A 14,848-nucleotide genomic window follows, 5' to 3' on the forward strand; every position below is an offset into this window, starting at 1 on the left:
CCAAGCTGCCTTGAACCGAGACAGTGTTTGCCTGTGGGCCAAGCTACCGTGAACCGAGACAGTGTTTGCTTGTGGGCCAAGCTGCCTTGAACTGAGACAGTGTTTGCCTGTGGGCCAAGCTGCCTTGAACTGAGGCAGTGTTTGCCTGTGGGCCAAGCTGCCTTGAACCGAGACAGTGTTTGCCTGTGGGCCAAGCTGCCTTGAACCGAGACAGTGTTTGCCTGTGGGCCAAGCTGCCTTGAACTGAGACAGTGTTTGCCTGTGGGCCAAACTACCTTGAACCGAGACAGCGTTTGCCTGGGGGCCAAGCTACCTTGAACCGAGACAGTGTTTGCCTGTGGGCCAAGCTACCGTGAACTGAGACAGTGTTTGCCTGTGGGCCAAGCTAAACTGAGGCAGTGTTTGCCTGTGGGCCAAGCTAAACTGAGACAGTGTTTGCCTGTGGGCCAAGCTGCCTTGAACTGAGACAGTGTTTGCCTGTGGGCCAAGCTACCGTGAACCGAGACAGTGTTTGCCTGTGGGCCAAACTACCTTGAACCGAGACAGTGTTTGCCTGTGGGCCAAGCTACATCAAACATAACATCTATTGCAAGTGTGCGATACTGCATGTACAGTGTGAATGTACATGTACACTGTACATATTGGCGTTCTGCCGATGACGTCATCAAATCAGCCTGGGAGCGTGAACGCCCAAAATAAAATGGGGATTTTTTGTGGGCAGGGAAACACAGGATCTTTTTAATCATTTTTGGGTCGCGATTAATGGGGTAAACATTATGAATTTGTGATATTTTTGAAATGGTTACAAATTTACTGTTATTTTGAAATACTTCATGTGAACTAAATGCTTTCAATTTCTGTTAAACTTTTAATTAAGACATGTTTTTCTTGCGTCCCTTGAATGTGTTTCCCTCAATGCCAAACGCAACTCAGTCATTATATTTGAACAAACAGTTTTACTCCCAGCTCGTTCTATCACGGCTTACTCCCTCCAAGAATTTAAAGTTGTGCAAAGGTACGACCTAATACATGAACTCAGCATTTCCACTAAGAAATTCAGTGTGGCATTTGTTGATTTCCTCGGAAAGAGGCCAACTTTTTGCCTGATTTTATTGGCATAACATTCGCATGTGAGATGTAGCATTCACCACATTTTCAATCTGTGAGGATTCATTGTTGCACAATTCCTTAATGCACAATTTTAAATTTTGTCCTGTTAAAAAAAATGAAGTATTTGAATAGGATCAGTTATTGCTGAAAAAACTTACACTTGTAATGGAATGAACCCGACACCTTTCCAAGTAATTTTGTCCCCTGCCTTAATATGTGTGCTGAATCTTCAGAGCACAGATAAAAGTTTTGGAAGTATTTCCCCGTATTAAACTGATATTTGGGGGCCACACTTTTCAAACAAAAAACTAGGCTTTGATTCTGATTTAGATTTCCATTCCCCTACCCCCCCCCGGCCACCCTGTGACCCAAATAAAGCAGCAGGGGCTTTTAAAAGGCTGATGTGTCACCTTGACTGTCTGTGCTTGGGCCTTCAAAGTATTTTAAAAGTAGGTACCAACAACCACATCTTCATCCCATGAGAGAAAAAAAAACTCCATTGCTTATGAAAGGCAGTTGTTCTGGTATAAGATCTACTTGAGAACTCTGTTTGGGGAATTGCTAAAAACGAAAAACAAAAAAAAAGATTCGACATTGTACACTGAATTTTCTGTGGTTCAGAGGCTTGACCTGATAGTAAGAAAGTTAGAAATGGCTTAGAAGCAGCTGCAGCAATATCTGGCAGTGTCTGAGTTATTGGTCGTTCCTCTTACTGGTACAATTGACTACAATTTTTGTTTGATGTAATCCATTGCACTGGCTAAAATCAAAACAAATATACACTTCTTGAAACTATGTACTTCTGAAATTAACAAGCTACATGTATTACGCATTATATAATCAACAATTGGTGACAGATTAGTTATTACAACTGCCTATGTTAAGATTACTGGCATTTAGTCACCATATAAAAAAATCTTATTACACACTTTAATGCATGAATTTGTCCATTAAAATGAATATAATGCAGAGTAAAGCCTTCTGTTGGCAGTGTTGGCTTACTATTGTGAACACTTATCTTGACAGCTGGGGGGGTATGTGGCTTCCAATCATAGGGTTGGAGGTTCGAATCCAGCTGCTGGCAGTATGTTGTGGCCCTTGGCAAGCCACTTGCCTCTCTCCACCCAGGAGTATAAATGGGTACCAGCATTACCTGGGGAAAAAACTTGCGATGGACCGGCAATAGGGGGAATAGAAATATTCTCAGTCCTTTCAGGTCAAAGAAACATCTAATGTCATGATAACACACTTCGATCACTGCTATGGGTAAACTCATGTACTGGCATGTTAACATCTGTCATGGTATTACCCAATCCACTGTCACAGTAACCTTGTGTACTGCCATGGCAACCTCATCCACTGCCACAGTAACCTTGTGTACTGCCATGGCAACCTCATCCACTGCCACAGTAACCTTGTGTACTGCCATGGCAACCTCATCCACTGCCACAGTAACCTTGTGTACTGCCATGGCAACCTCATCCACTGCCACAGTTTAACTCCGCTCCTGCTTGCTCCTCATCAGCAGCTCTTTGGTCTTCATCTCTCTCTGCCTCTTCTCGGCCTGGGATGCCAGCCAGCTCTCACAGATGGTTTTCATCTGTGCCTGGCTGGGCCCTGCTCGCTGGGCGGCACTCAGGATCCGCTGGACGTCCTCCACCCGCTCTGCCTTGACGGCAATGAGGTAGGCCGACTTGAGCTTGCCGCACAGCATCAGGGCATTGATCTGAGCACAAACACAGGAATGCCTTCCATGAAGAATCTCTCACATTTCAATCACTTGGGAAAACAATGACCAAGAGACAGGGCAGGTGTGGAAAAAAATCAACTAAAAAAAAACCAAACAAAACAAATCCCCCAAACAATGTAAAGAGTTCGTTAAGACATCTAACGCAGATGCAACTTCAGCATTTCAACAGCAAGCGGTCATCAAAATTTGACAATTTTCTTTCAGGACGAACATTTAGATACGTGCATACAAACTCCTGACAGAAGTGAACAGAATCAAGTCAACAGAAGTAGCATGAATCGCCTATTCTGAGAGAGAGAGGGAGCTCGTCTCATTGAATAGTGTCAAAGGTTGACAATGAGGAGGCTGTCAGCCTGGGACTTGCATAATTTTAGTAGCCTTGGTTAAGCCCTGGCAGGGTTTCTAGCCAAAACATCCTGGGAGGGTTAGTGCTTGCAGTAGTATAAAGAAGCATAGGCATCACTTCAAAGATGGTCCAATGAACTAATCCTTCCAGTTCTGAATCCTGACCTCTACTACTTAGGTCCCTCACACCAGCATGACTCTGGCTGTCTCCCGATGACAAAACACAGCACACTATTTGAAATAACTAGTTCTTCTTAGAACCACAAATCCTCCAAACGTACTTCCATGGCGTTACTGCAACCTTTCCAGATTTTATCCTCTTCCTGTTCCCCCCCCCAAAAAAGGATCAGTTCAATTGACTGGATATACCTTGTTGGTGTCACTCTTGATGAGTTTTATCAGGCCCTCCACCTCCTTTGTCTGGCTGCTATCACTGGCTAACACTCTGACACAGGCGTCCAGTATCTCATCGCAGCACTGGTCGTTGGACAGCCCGGTATTCCGCACACAGACCAGCAGCTGATGGATGTCTTTGTACTTGTGCTGCGCAGCTAGCCGCCGACCAATGTGGCTGTATATCAGCGTGTCGGGAAGACGGAAGTCCTGGAAACAAATTTGAACGCAGAAAGTAAAAACAGAACAGAAAACAAACAATTAGAAGCAAACTTATTAACTATTCTGCAATTCCAGATTTCCGGACCTGATATCATAAATCACAGCATGTATTGCATTGGCTGTTCAGAACATTTTGCCAACTGGTAATAACAATAACGTCAAAATAACTCTCTTCATTTTATACGACAGATTCCCCAGAACAACACTGCAATGCCCGTTCCATCTATGAATCAATAACTACTCTAATTGTTAATAATTAATCATTTCTAGGCGCAGCTTCTCTGTTTAGTTTGCAGTTGAATACAAGCAGATCTATTCTCTCACCTGAATGATCTGGAATGCCATCAGGAAGCCATCATTCACCGATGGACCAGCCAGAAGAACCTAAAATCAATCCATAACATGAATCTATTGAACAAGGCAAGGACCTTCCTTTCAAAAGTTTACAGGCAAGTTTAAACACCTACAGCTATTGCACAAAAAAGCCATCTTGAAATTTCAAATAATGCCAATTCCTTGTGGTACCTACACGACCAGTGTCATTTTTGGCAAGTTCAATTTTGTTTCTAGTTAAGTGCAACAAGCTTTGAGACCATTTTTTATATTCTGCTTAGGAAAACAGATTGCACAGCAAAAGTCAGCTGCTGGTAACCTGTTTTTGTTGCTATAAAGCAAGGTTCTCTGTGCTTATCCACCCCAAGTTGAATGTACATCCCCAAGCGGCAAAAGAAAGACAGATGGTGGTTAAGTTTTCTTGCACGTGTTCTGCATGTACATAAAGACCATACATTATGGGATAAATCTGTTAGGTGTGCACAACATGCTCCGCATCAAATGCGCCATTGATCCCATTTTAACTGCACGCTTACACAGTGAGTACCCAATAAACACGCCCTCTTTTGTTGTGCTCGGAGTGGATTACTTTCACATGCTGTGCAGCATAGTACTGATTCCACTGCCACCTGCAAAAATCGTTTTGTGGCCAGAAACCAAGCTTCATGAGATTGACCAATGACAAAAACGGCTGAAAACAGCTGAAAATGGCATGAAGAAGCTGAACTGTGAAAATCTCCTATACTTTTGTACACAGCCATTGAGGAAAAAAAGCTGAAATCAGCTAGAAAGGTGAGAAATCTTACCCTTGATCATCATACTCATCAGGATAAGCCACTCTAGAAATGCGACACATCTGAACCCTGATTCACTGATGGGTCACAACTCAAAAAGCCCGCTCCACGGGTCACTTTTTAGGTTCAAAATACTAGCTGGGCACTCACCCTGTAGGCCACCTCGGCCTTGACCTTGCTATTGCCAAACAGTGTGGGTAGCTGCTCCCCACGGCCGGGCTCCGCCCCCTGGCTGGAACCTAGGAGGGAAGACTTCCCTGATGATGCCATCCTATGCAGGAGCTTGGTGACCTCTATCTGCTGGCTGATGGTGTTCATGTGACTGCGACAGAGAAAGATGAGTGGTTTAGTGACCAAGCATCGACAACACAACTTGCAAGGGACTGTAATACGAAGTTAACACTCAAACATAGTTTGGGCAAACGATCTTTGCATTTGAATATTGTAGAGCCCCAGGTTAGAATTTTCTCCATGAAAACACAGATGACAATCCAAGAGGACTCACAGCCCCTTGTCCAAACAACTTACAATCACTGATTTTTTTTCTAGAAATCCCCCATACCCCATCAATTACTTTAAACTGAGACTTTTCACAATTTTCAAGCCTGAATCCTTTCATTATTGATTAAAAAATCATTTTAAAAAATGTAAATATGCCAGTCTTTTTACAAACATTTTTGGATACTTTTTCACTGTTCATATTGGATCCATTCTAACACTCCACGACCAAGTCACAGAGTGATATTTGCTACAACAGTGTGTATAATGTGGCCAAGTTGAAAACATATGCATCTAGCCATTCCTGAAAATCAGGTAAAACCCAGAAATTTTTTTCCTTCTCCAGTTGGGGAAAAAGTGAAAATTTGAGAAAATGCTTCAAATCGAGGAAAAGTCTGGGAATTTGATAAGGTCAAAAAGAGAAAATGTGATGCCTCTCAGGCTCCACTGCAACATGGAAAACAGGAAATTGGTTGAAACAATTAGACTGGGGAATTTTGGAAACTCCTAAAGGAACACTCATGGAAATATCAGGGAATTCTTCTTTTATACAATGTGGGAACCCTGTTTGTGTAAGTTGTGTGTATAAAAAAACATATGGCAAATTGACAGCACAATGCCTGATCATGTCTTCCATGAGACTTTCACTGAAAATCATTGTGGGTGAACAGTCCTCGGGCGTTTAATAATACGGCTCCTTACTTTGTAAGTTGAGAGGGTGTCATCATCAGCCTAATGTTTGCATCGCTAGCTGGTGCCCAAGACGGAGTGCTGCCTTTGGCTATGGAGCTGGTCATGGGTGGCCTCGGAACACTGTCCCACTGCTTCTCGTCCAGCACAGCCTTCATATGCTCCTTGGCTTTAGTCAGGTAGTGGAGGCGGTCAAAGAGGTCCGAGTAGGTCTTGGCACCAGACTGGTAGAACTTGATGCAGGTCATGGATGCGCGGACAAAATCCTGAGGGAACAAGGGATGAATATGAAGAAAGGATAAGAGAGAAGAACGGTGTTTCCAGCCTCTCATTTTCGACCAAATTCTTAGAAATTATTATTATTAAAAGCATTATGTGGGTGTACGCGTCAAAGGATCTACATTTGAATTGTCCCACTGTCCGCATGGTAACAGGTAAAATACTTTGAAACACTTTCGCCAACTAGACATCATTTCTTACTGTCATCAGCAAACACGGCCAATCCAACAAAAAAGCTACAAGTGATTTTTTCCAGGATACACCATGGAAATACCGTCTCTATCAGAGATTCTCATTGGCCTAGTCCACTGTTTACGCACGAAAACGTTTACCTTCATGAAGAGCTGTACATTGTAGAGAACATGAGCCAAACTGTGGGCGTTGAGGTATCGACACATCACCGTGAGGTAGTTGTTCCAGGCGGCCAAGGTGGGATCCTGGTGCAGCATCTCGGTCTGCAGGTCACGTAACTTGCCCTGCTTCATGCAGGGTACCAGCAGACCCTCCAGGAAGACTTCGCTGGAACAGTGCTGTGGAAATCGACAGTTTCAGTTTTTGGACGTTATTACACGCTCATGTGGAGAACATTGTGTTTCAAAGAGCAGGGGGTAATGAGGGGGCAGGGCCTCAAACTTTGTCCAGGTTCATGGGTGAAAATCGTTTAATGAGATAAATATTTTAATGAATCCTTTTCCAAGTTGTTGGCAATTGTGTCTGGCTGATATGAATGTTCTCGATATTCAGACCCTCTTTGAAAACAATTTTGCAAGCTCTTCGTTGGAATTATTCCTCATTTGAATAGACCACATATCTGGAGTGAAATGCGACTAGAAACAATAACAAGCAAGTCACATGGACGGTTATTGTCCAATCAAACTGAAGATCGCTGAATAGAAGCAGGCTACAGTCTTTAGCTTGGGTAATAACTTGATCAGACTTAGGAGATGTTAAGGAAGCAATGGACATGCAGACCCATTTTGGGATCGCTAGTTAAAGCCGATTTTGTCTCTGAGGTAAGCATGTTCTCAGCTGTGGCCTCCTTGGCAGAAAACAGTGCCCTCAGTAGAGAAATGAACGTTTGTACATGTACCCAGCGATCTTTCAACCACAGATTTGCTTGTGCCATAGAAAGCACATGTTTCAATTCCAGAGTGCATCTGACATTAAAGTGTGGCACCGTAGCAGTCATGTCTACTTTAAGTGGCACGGCCGGGTTAGTCTACTGACAGCTACTTGTCCCAGACGGGGCTCTGTCTCTACCTGGTGTAGGATGTACGAGACGGCCAACGACAACCTGTTGTGTTGATGGTAGAACTGCACCATGGAGATGTGCGGGCAGTAGGTGGTTATGTAAAAGTGGCATTCTTGGAGAGCTGGATTGTCCAAGGGGTTGCCAGTGAATGAGGCCTATGTAGGCAGAAATTACATCCAAAAATTTAAGCCTTTTCCTCTTTAATACCAGGCTGTGAATGGAAATACTTTATTCCTGTGTAGACTTCTTTTCAAAATGTTTGGTACTTTTACTTTGGACTATTTAAACTCCCTTGCAATACAGCAGTGTAGCAGTTAAATGCATCCCAAGTATTTCATAGTAATCAGAAATCTTCATAAGTAATTATGTCTTTACAAGAAGTCAGAAGTCTTCATAAGATGTCATGTCTTCACAAGTATTCACAAGTCTTGTCCAATGGAATAAGTAGTCACAAGTCTTTCACAAGTAGTCACAAGTCTTTCTAAGACTTCACAAGACATCACAAGTCTTCAAAAGTAGTAATAAGTCTTTCACAAGAAAACACAAGGAATCTGAAGCAGCCTTGTTTCAATGTTACCCCAAAGCTACTCCACACATTAGAGTTGAACAAAGACATTTTGTTATTACAGCTTACTAACCATTGGGGAAAGTAATTGATAGCAATACTTATGAAAACTATTGAAAAACACTATGAAATACTGACCGTGACCGTGAAAAAAATTGGTTAAATCAGGTATCTCTGATTGCAGAAAGAAAACCCCACTGCCAGAAAATGACAGAAAAGTAACTAATCGAACAAAAATTTGAATTCTTCTGAAGTGCTAGAATACAGGTTTCAACCTAACCACTGAGACTTCGTGCACAAACTGTTAAGGGCGGTATTTTGTGGACTCCCAGGACACTTACAATGTAACCAATCTCTACGCTTCATGGTGAAACCAAACAATGTCCCAGCTGGAGTGCATAATAATAGGGCATAGGATGTGCTCTCACCAAAAGAATGTCTACATCATAATTGTAAGTGTCTGGACACGTTTAAAGGCGCAGTAAAAATGCTTACACTTGTTGGTTCTGCTATGAAGTCTCTGATGGAGGTCACCGAGGCACTCAGGATTGCTTGAGCCTGTCAGAATGACCAATTTTTCGGGGAATACGCAACTCAATGAACTTGAATTTCAAGGGTTATGGTCGAGCAACGATGAGCACTTATTACAGTACTGACATCTGTGGAGAGCAGTTACAGAATTTACAGAAAATCCTAACTTAATCACTTAGTCGATCATGAAAACGACTAAAGAGGAACACCATGAGACATGTAGGTGATTGGACATGAGGAAGTCAGAACGACAAGTTTTCACCAAAATAATTAACTCAATAAAATTGAAAGTATCACTGTACCAGCACTGGCAGAATAAACAAAACATAATAAACACAAACAAAACTCCTAATTGAATAAATTAGTTGATCACAAAAAAAGAAGAAAGGAAAAAGAACGAGAACTGTTGATGTTTCACACCGTGTCAGCTTGGGATGCTGATGTCTCCAGATACTGTATAATGTCGGTTAGAAGTTTGGAGGTCACACTCATCACGTTCTTGTCACTTGGTGGCTACAAAAGACAACGTGGGGGAGAAAACTGTTGACAAACGTGTTTCCATGGCCTCAGACATAAACAAATGGAAAGAACCGTAAGCATCATCCTTAAGGGATACCACACAAAATTTGGAAGAGATGGTTAGATCTGAGAAGGGGTGACAGAACTCAACTCACAAACCAGGCTTGCTCTGAAATAAAGCAACTGTCCACTCAACACATAACTCAAGATTTCTCAATAAGTGATATCCACAGCCAAAATCATACAACTACGTACCAGTCATTAGCAAAATACATTTCCCTAACTTTCTGGCAAGTAACCTTTTCCCTGCTAAGCAAATTAGTATGTGCTAAGTCTAGCTACCTTGAGTATCCTGGCAAACTTCTCCCTTGCTCCTTGGTAGTCGCCAGCCCTCAGACAGCTAATTCCCCACGCTGACCAGACAGCCGATGCATCCAGGCCGCATTTTGTGGATACCTCCGCCGCCAGCTGCAGCCGCTCTGCAAGGACCAGACGATCCCTCACTTTCCTGAAACATGACAATGACAGACTTTCTCATAGTGGTTTCAAAGAAGACAGTCAGGGGGGAAGAGGAGGTGAGCTTACAGAAATCTTTGTAAATGCAGATCCAAGTCACAAGCAAACTCAATAAATCAACAGACCTCCTGTAACTGTTCCTTCCACTTTAATCCACCACAGGGAAGTTAATCAGAAGTCAAATGTAAGGTTTGGTCAAGAGATAGTTCACACGGGATGAACAATGGCAAAGGAATGAAAGGAATTCTTTACTTGTTTATGTAAATAAACGTGACTTGACATATAACTGAATGACTTGGGATTGACTAGTGATCAATTGAGACTTGGTTAAACTTCCCCATATCTTCCTGTGTTTCTCGATACTCATAATAGAGTAAGTGCTTGTGACTCAATCTGCAGAGTTAGCAATACAAAGCTGATAAATGCTTAGTATGTAAGCCTTCTTACTCTTAACAGACTCAGTTGATTCAAAAGCTCAAACAGTTGTCCCATTCACAATGGTGTCACTCAACATAACATACACTCATTAATCAAGTACTCATTACTCACCTTGCAGAGCTCAAACAGTTGTCCCACTCATGATGGTGTCACTCAACACAACATACACTCATTAATCAAGTACTCATTACTCACCTTGCAGAGCTCAAACAGTTGTCCCACTCACAATGGTGTCAATCAACATAACATGCTCATTAATCAAGTACTCATTACTCACCTTGCAGTGTCAACAATACAGAACTGATGAATGCCAAGTCTGACTGCTTTCTAACTCCTTACAGATTCAACCTGGAAGGAAAGATCTTATGCTTGTCCCTTATCATAATGTAGTCTCTCAAAGCAGAGTAAGCACTCGTTACTCAAGTACCCCTTACTCACCTTGCTGAGTCAGCATTAGCCAGCTGTTGTATGCTGGGTATGTCAGCACAGTTACTCCTGACAAACAAACTCAGCAGATCCACAAAGCTCCTGTAGCTGTCACATAGCTCAATGCTACTGCTGTCGCCATCTTTGATGAAATGCAGCTTGGCATTAAACAGGAGAGTCTTCATCATACTATCAAATGAAAAAGTAATAGTATTTGGAAAGATGGGGAAAAGTAGACTGTGTGATACATTCAATTGGGTTTAAATTAGTCTGACGAAAGGTTAATTCTTTTCCAAACTGACATAATACTCTAAGTCTTATTTGATGTCGACAAAGGATTCCTTTAAACAAGTCGCAAATCTGATAGACAGGCAAAATATTTTTAAATTGAAATTGTTATTCTCCTGTTTACAAAACTGTCAATATGTATAGATAAGCATTTCTTTATAACTAATTTTCTTAAGAGGGCCAGAAAAATCACAAAAATGTTCCTTATTTAAATTATTAAAATTGTCATCACTTCTCCAGATTTGTTGAGACTAAGTTAATTTATCAACGTATCCAAGTGTAACCAATCTTTAGTTTAACAACCAGGAAATAAAAGATACAGGTAAAATTCATTACTGTCACAACACCAGGTTTGTGGTCTCGATTCATCACCTTATGATGAGGTTGTAGTCTACTTCTGGGTTGGGCACGCCTGGTCGGATTGGTCTTAAATACTCCGACAGGTCTCGGCATATTTGTAGGATCAGCGTGCCGCAGGTGCTGTGGTCACTATGAAGGTCCAGAATGGACAGGCACACCGATGTACTTGGAGCCTATCAAGGTGGGAAACCGGAATAAGTAGGAAACTGAACAAAAATTACTGGAATGAGCAAGGAGAGTGACTAGGATTGAGGATGGTTAGATGAGGCGAGGGTGATGGGGAGAACTGGAACAGGTCAACGGGAAGAGGCTAGATGAGGTTAGTTGATGACTGATGTAGCCCGTTGCAACGTGAACAGAGACGGTAAAGTGACAGCGGAAACTGCTTTAGGGTACACTTGAAAAAGGCAAGATGAGGTAAGGTGAGAGACCACACTGGTAAGAAATACAGGTGGGAGGAGTTAAGGCTATGGATCATGCTGGGACCATAGAAAGACGCTACACAAAGTAAACTGATGGTTGGTCAAGCTGGTAAGAGTCTGTCAGACAGGGGCTTAATGAGATTAAGCAATGGATCAAGCTGGTTAGAGTATGCTGCAGTAAGGCTGTGTGAGGTGAGGTAAAGACTGGTGAATTTGATAGGAATGTGCTGGACTAAGGATAGACGAGTCAGGGTGATAGATCAAGCTTGCAAATGTATACTGGACAGATGTTAGACCAGGTAAGGTGATGACTGGTGAATCTGGTAAAAAAATCAGCTGGACAGAGGCTAGACAAGTCAGGGTGAAACAACTGGTAAGAGTAAGCATACAGGAAGCTGGATGACTGAGGCAGAGCGATGATTGGTGAAATGAAAGAAAGTGTTCTGGAGAGATCAGCTGATGTGGAGTGGTGTTCTAGACATCTCCAGTGCTGGTAAACCTGACGACATTGACCTGCTCGTAGTAGAAGTCCTCCCTGATCAGCGTGTTGTACACATCGTCCAGGGTCAGCTGCCACTCCATGCCTGCCATGAGTAGAGTGTCCGCCCCTCCCGACTGGACGCTGGTAAAGCTGGAGCCAGCGACGGGCATGCGATGCTGCCACGAGCTCGGCGAGGGTGTGCGCTTGCCAGGGGAAAGCCTGCCGGCAGGCGAATGTCTACTGTCTGGAGAATGTGGCACAATTTGTTTTACAAAGGTTATTTCAAACTTTTAGCTTTGTGTGAAATAATGGACATGATAGGCAAATACAAATGATCAACTTTGTGTATAAAGCTCTTGGTGACATAGCTCAAGAGGTTCCTTTTGCCTCGTATAAAGGTTCTGTACGAAGCTCTGAATGATGTTCTTCTTCAATCTAACAAAATATTGGACAGTTTATATGTAATTCTACATAACCTCTGGGAAGAGATAAAATTGAAGCCCGCCTTGTGTTTGATCTTTAATACTAATGTGATCATCATCCAGCAAGTCTAATCTGGCACTCACACTGTGAGGACTTGGCCAAAATGTCAAATGTAAAACACAGCTGGTGAAAAGTGAACAAAACTCATTGAAGAAAAATAACATTTGAATGAACATGACTCAGGGCATAAGAAAGAACAAGATGTTTATGATGAACACGATGCTTTAAGATTAAAAGAATAACATGTACAGGTATTTGTATCACTTACCTGGTTGCTTAGCCTTTAGTCGCTGTTCCAAAGAGGACATGTTGCTGTTCTGTGGCCTGTCAGAAAATTGAACAGAGGAAACCAAGAATTCAAGCCGACTGACATCCTTCATGCTTGCCACAAAGTAAAAATTATGGAAGCTGTAGAAAGCTGGTCTCTGATACTTGTAGGCAATACGGTTCACACTTTTCTTAGCTTTTACCGGAAAGAAAATTGTCCATACTGATCGGGAAGAGACTGCAGGGTTAGCTGAAAGGTACCTGGGCATAATGAAGGTCTGGTAGCACTGATCACATACTCGCACTGGTGCATCGCCGTAGCCTTCCACCACAGCCTTGAGTTGGGAGCAACGCCAGCACACGACACGGCCGCAGCGTCTGCAGTGATGACGCCTGTTGAACTATAAGCCCAAAAAGAACAAAAAAAATCTAAGTTTTAGCACCTAAGGCAGCCTCTTATGAATGCAAAGATGGGAAACATACAGACAGTGTAACTCACCAAAGTAATCTCCACCATTCCCTTGTTTTTTTAGTCCAAGAGAACGCGTAATCTCTGCATATTGAAATTGAACGTGCAGTCTTGATTGTAATGAATATGGTCTATTGAGACGAGTTACCACAACGTTACACAGGATATGTGTCCCAAAGAATATCCCTGGAGGTCATGATGAAGTGTTCCATTCATGAGGTCACAGTTTTACTCTGAACCTCTAATGAACATCACTTCTCCCCTACTATTTATTAACATGGTACGTGTATTCAAAGCTTTAATCCATTATTTTGAAGATCTTCACCAAAAATTTGTAACATAGTACTGGCATTATACATTATTTTGCTTGAAACTGGGTCATTCTACATATTAGGGGTCCAATTTTTTTCGCATCCCTGTCACATCTGACATATGACTTGATAAGTTCAGAATGCATTCTGTAATTTCCAAGAGTGATGAATGCAAATTCCCTGTCAAACAAATAGAAATAGTTTGAAATCAATTTCAGTGATACCGGTATTTCAAATTACACAGGTCAGGTGTCACAGGGACACAAAAATGTCACACTTTTGGACCCTGAATTTATAGAATGACCCAACTGCTACTTGTATTTTTAAAATTTTTGTGGAATGGAAATAATTCAAAGCTCCTACATGTATTTGTCATGTTCTGCCTTTAACTGCATTTAGCAAAGGTTTGGCTCCAAAACAGTAAAAGGTGTTTTTAACAGAATGTCAAAAAGTGCCTCTAACAGTATGCCTTTTGGTACATTCACAATAAGTTGTATTTCCTGCTATAGGAGACCAGACAACTCACCATACTAAAACGTTCCTCTTTGCACACCATACAATGTGTCTCCTTCAAGTCTGGTACCCAGTCCTCTCTCTTGGGTGGTGCATCAGGCAGACCCGTAGCTTCCTTTATTGGCCGAGCCACTGAGGAAACAGTATGAGACTCTACGCTGCTCCCCGACACATGGGCCGAGACGGATATTTTCTGAGGGGTTGTGGCGACCTGCGAAGACTGACCACGCGGGGACAAGCCTTTTGACACACTGCGTATTGAAGGTGTAGGGCTTGGTGCTGATAAGAAAGCACAAATATCAGCATATAAGTCACACTGTAATCTGGTCAAAGTCTTTCAATATAGAGCCTGCTGTCCCCCAGTCTGAAGAGTAGTCACAAGACAAACGATCCTGCTGAGAACATGAAAAAGTGCAACACATTTCAACTGACGCAAAGAAAAAAATTCTTTTTTGAAGTCAAATTTCTTCCGTACTCACATTCGTGTGAAGAGCAAACCAACGTTAGCCGCAATACATAAGTTTTCATTGAATTCACTGTGAGGAGGTCCAATTGGATGATATCAATTTCATGACTTAAATGATGTGGTAAAA

General features: G+C 42.3%; 1 protein-coding gene across 5 annotated transcripts in view; it reads right to left on the reverse strand.

Annotated features, from left to right (window-relative positions):
• Positions 1 to 1,055: 1,055 nt before the first annotated feature.
• The window catches only part of LOC110981432 (uncharacterized), a 53,148-nt gene continuing 39,355 nt past the window's right edge, over positions 1,056 to 14,848 (reverse strand). For 4 of the 5 annotated variants that reach the window (XM_087130083.1, XM_022239014.2, XM_087130142.1 and 1 more), the window contains 16 exons: positions 14,269 to 14,534; positions 13,224 to 13,363; positions 12,964 to 13,019; positions 12,245 to 12,456; positions 11,322 to 11,482; positions 10,674 to 10,850; positions 9,624 to 9,789; positions 9,183 to 9,275; positions 8,727 to 8,789; positions 7,675 to 7,821; positions 6,747 to 6,944; positions 6,148 to 6,401; positions 5,098 to 5,269; positions 4,145 to 4,204; positions 3,575 to 3,808; positions 1,056 to 2,836 (listed from right to left, as the gene is read on the reverse strand). In XM_087130083.1, coding sequence (XP_086986209.1) covers positions 2,606 to 2,836; positions 3,575 to 3,808; positions 4,145 to 4,204; positions 5,098 to 5,269; positions 6,148 to 6,401; positions 6,747 to 6,944; positions 7,675 to 7,821; positions 8,727 to 8,789; positions 9,183 to 9,275; positions 9,624 to 9,789; positions 10,674 to 10,850; positions 11,322 to 11,482; positions 12,245 to 12,456; positions 12,964 to 13,019; positions 13,224 to 13,363; positions 14,269 to 14,534 — 2,630 coding nt within the window. In that variant the 3' untranslated portion in view covers positions 1,056 to 2,605. The remainder of the gene's footprint in view (positions 2,837 to 3,574; positions 3,809 to 4,144; positions 4,205 to 5,097; positions 5,270 to 6,147; positions 6,402 to 6,746; positions 6,945 to 7,674; positions 7,822 to 8,726; positions 8,790 to 9,182; positions 9,276 to 9,623; positions 9,790 to 10,673; positions 10,851 to 11,321; positions 11,483 to 12,244; positions 12,457 to 12,963; positions 13,020 to 13,223; positions 13,364 to 14,268; positions 14,535 to 14,848) is intronic. The other variant, XR_015423385.1, reaches the window with a different exon arrangement.

This window comes from Acanthaster planci, linkage group LG01 (assembly GCF_054643075.1).
Source record: "Acanthaster planci isolate LZ-2023a linkage group LG01, COTS_SCS, whole genome shotgun sequence".
NCBI lineage: Eukaryota > Metazoa > Echinodermata > Asteroidea > Valvatida > Acanthasteridae > Acanthaster > Acanthaster planci.